Here is a 3,020-nt window from a genome sequence, read left to right on the forward strand (position 1 = left end):
AAAACTGTATCGAATAAGTTTGGAAACAAAACTTTACTTAGAACTAAGCTTGCCAAACACGCATAGATTCTTTTGGTTCTTTTGCCACCATATAGTAGCCTCTTCTTGTTCTAACACTTTAGGAACACTATTAAGTTCTGAAACCAAGATATGCCTGGCTACAACTTGTGGAAACTCCACACACAAATCAATATGCAGTATGTCATAGGTTTTTCCTTATTATCAATATCTGGTGAAGAGTGTTCACGTCTAACGGTAATCATGTACCTTATTCTTATCTAAGGAATTAGTATACCAAATTTTTCATGAAACTGAAAAACCTAATTGATTGTTCCCTACAATATCTTTAGCCTGTCCTTACTTTTTGATAACCATTATGTCAAGGCCTATTCCAGTACCCTGTTTTCTATTAGAAATTTGCCCAAAATTACATTAAAATAATTTTTATTAACCATGATACTATGTTCAATAGTAGTGTTCTTCCATTGCAACCTGTCAAACGTAATGTGGTCATGGCCAGATTTCCTGTTGCTCACTAAATGATCCCAGGGATTGTAAGTCATTTTTCATGAGCACATAACATTTATCAATTCTGCCAAAAGATATAGTAATGACCTGAAAAAATGGCCAAAAAGGATTCATGTCCCATATTATCGAGAATAAGGCTTGGTTTATTATTGTTTTAAATAACATCTACCAAATAGATAATGCTGAAATTATTAATGAAAGTATGAAAGTGTCCTTTCCTTAGCAATCAATTGACAGTAAAAAGTTAATCACAACTATGAAATTTCTGTGTCCTTTGTAATAGTAACAGAAATTCATACCTCAGGGTAATTAAATCCACTCTTAGGATTTCCAATTATTCGGTGAACACCTCTTTCCCCTAATAGATAGCCATAAGCATATTTGAATTCGAATTCAATTGTAGCTGACTTGATACCTCCATTCTTTGCAGGACATCTCTCAACTAACCTCACTGCATGGCCTTGCTTTTCAGCCCATTTCATGTACATTCGAGCGAGTTGTCCTGTCCATGTCTGAATAAATTTTACATCAAGATCTTAATGGCGAAGACCCTATTCCGTTTAAAAAAATAAAATACAGACCTACTGCTAATGATATAAAAGAACACCTTTTCCCAAAATATCAAGTAACTCGTATGCCTTAGTACATTAATGGAGGAAATGGTCCTTGTAAATCTAGAGACGAAGAAGCTGATTCACGTAGTGGTTTAGAGGTTTGTTTCAAACTTATTCATACAATGAATATACGAATAATGCAAAAAATTAAAAAAAAATAAAAGAAGAAGAAGAAGAAGAAGTAGAAGGAACACATCATAGCACATCAAAACAAGTTTATCCAATGAAAAAGCAATGAGGTATTCAGAATTAGTTACCAATTTCACAAAATTGTAACTATAACTTAGCAGAAACACCAAAACAATTGATAAAGACATAAGCCAAATCCGAAAAGAAGATAAAAGGAACTATGACTAGCAAGAATGAATCATAGACAATCACATTGACCATGTAAGAAAGCTCAAATAAAGGATTCAATCGAGTCATTCATGTATATAATAGAAACTCTCTAGGAAGTGCTCATGGACAGTCCTAATCTTGAACCTTGTTGAACATTTATTAACTGACAAACAAGTCAATAAAAGATTTGCTTTGAAAAAATAGCTTATGGCTACAAAGAGTCAAGGTTAAAAGCAGATTATAGAATAATAAATATTTTTTATGAAGTTAAATCATCCCTCACTGATGAGTTATAAATGTTATTCCATTTAAAAGAGCCATTTAAAAGAATAGTAACTCTACAGAAAAGCATAAAGTCTCAAACCACAAACCTCTAAGGAAATGTCTCCACATCTAGATTCAATTTTGGGACATGCTCCCTCCATGTCATATGACTTTTTAAGAAACTTAGATGTCTCATACTTATCCAAAAACTTGTTTAAATCTACAGATACAAAATATGCATGCTTGAAAAGCTCGTAATTTACAGTATCTAGCTCTGCAAGCTCTTTAATCGATTTAGCTTCCTCAGCCTGCAATAGATGTTTACAACTTCTCAAACCATTGAGCCCCCTTCATTGGCATCTTATAACCTTAAATAACTTAGTATATTATAGAAAAATGAGCAAATTTACACACACACACACACACACACACACACACTTTCAAGTCTTCTAATTGACAATTGTCTCCAAATAGACATACAAATACTTGCACGAGAAGCAAACTACCTTATATTTGAGGACTTTAAGGGCATCAACCACCTTGGCACTGTCGGCTAGTTTGATGAGGATTTCATTTGATTTCCCCGAGTCATCCCACTAGTCATGATCACGAATAATTTCTTCTTGCTTAACATGTCTTACTTCGTCATGTTCCAAGGCTATTGGTGCTAATATCTCAGCATGGAGAATTGAATCTGCTATCCTTTTTCTTAAAGAAAATATATCTATATAAAACCAAACCATTACAACCAATACAAGTGGCAAATTCTATACTATTGTATGCATATATCATACAAATATTAGGGCTGAACATGATCCGATTCGATTTTCGTTAGAACGGAACCGGACCTGAAATTTTTGGGTATTTAGTAAGTGGAACTGTCGGGTCTAAATTTAATTATGGAATCATTCGGGTTCGGTTCAGTTCAGTAACCAGGTTCCATAGTATAATTGTTTTTTTTTAATATTTACAAAACTACATTAATTCAAGTAATAATATGTTCAATCTTAACTCTTACAAAATAACATAATCCAATTTTATGTATCTTTTGTATCTTTCTTTACTGAGTTCTTTATAGATTTGATTATTAAAATCACATGAAGAGGAAGATAGCGAGCTCACAAAAATTAATAGAGGCGTTGTCGAGTTTCAATTCGATTTCTCCAGAACAATAGAAATGGTACTATGGTAAAGTAACAGATTTGAATAAAACTTAAATCAATTTGGTTATGTTGGCTTTAAATTGAAAATTAGAAATAGGCAAATCATATTTTT

General features: G+C 32.7%; 1 protein-coding gene across 1 annotated transcript in view; it reads right to left on the reverse strand.

Annotated features, from left to right (window-relative positions):
- LOC111365499 (peptide chain release factor PrfB3, chloroplastic-like) overlaps nt 1-3,020 on the reverse strand; it is a 4,070-nt gene that overhangs the window by 854 nt on the left and 196 nt on the right. The window contains exons 2-5 of the mRNA XM_022986054.1: nt 2,387-2,453; nt 1,853-2,053; nt 828-1,040; nt 38-174 (exon numbers count right to left, since the gene is read on the reverse strand). Of these exons, the coding sequence (XP_022841822.1) occupies nt 38-174; nt 828-1,040; nt 1,853-2,053; nt 2,387-2,453 (618 nt within the window). The remainder of the gene's footprint in view (nt 1-37; nt 175-827; nt 1,041-1,852; nt 2,054-2,386; nt 2,454-3,020) is intronic.

This window comes from Olea europaea, chromosome 17, assembly GCF_002742605.1.
Source record: "Olea europaea var. sylvestris chromosome 17, O_europaea_v1, whole genome shotgun sequence".
NCBI classification, from domain to species: Eukaryota; Viridiplantae; Streptophyta; class Magnoliopsida; order Lamiales; family Oleaceae; genus Olea; species Olea europaea.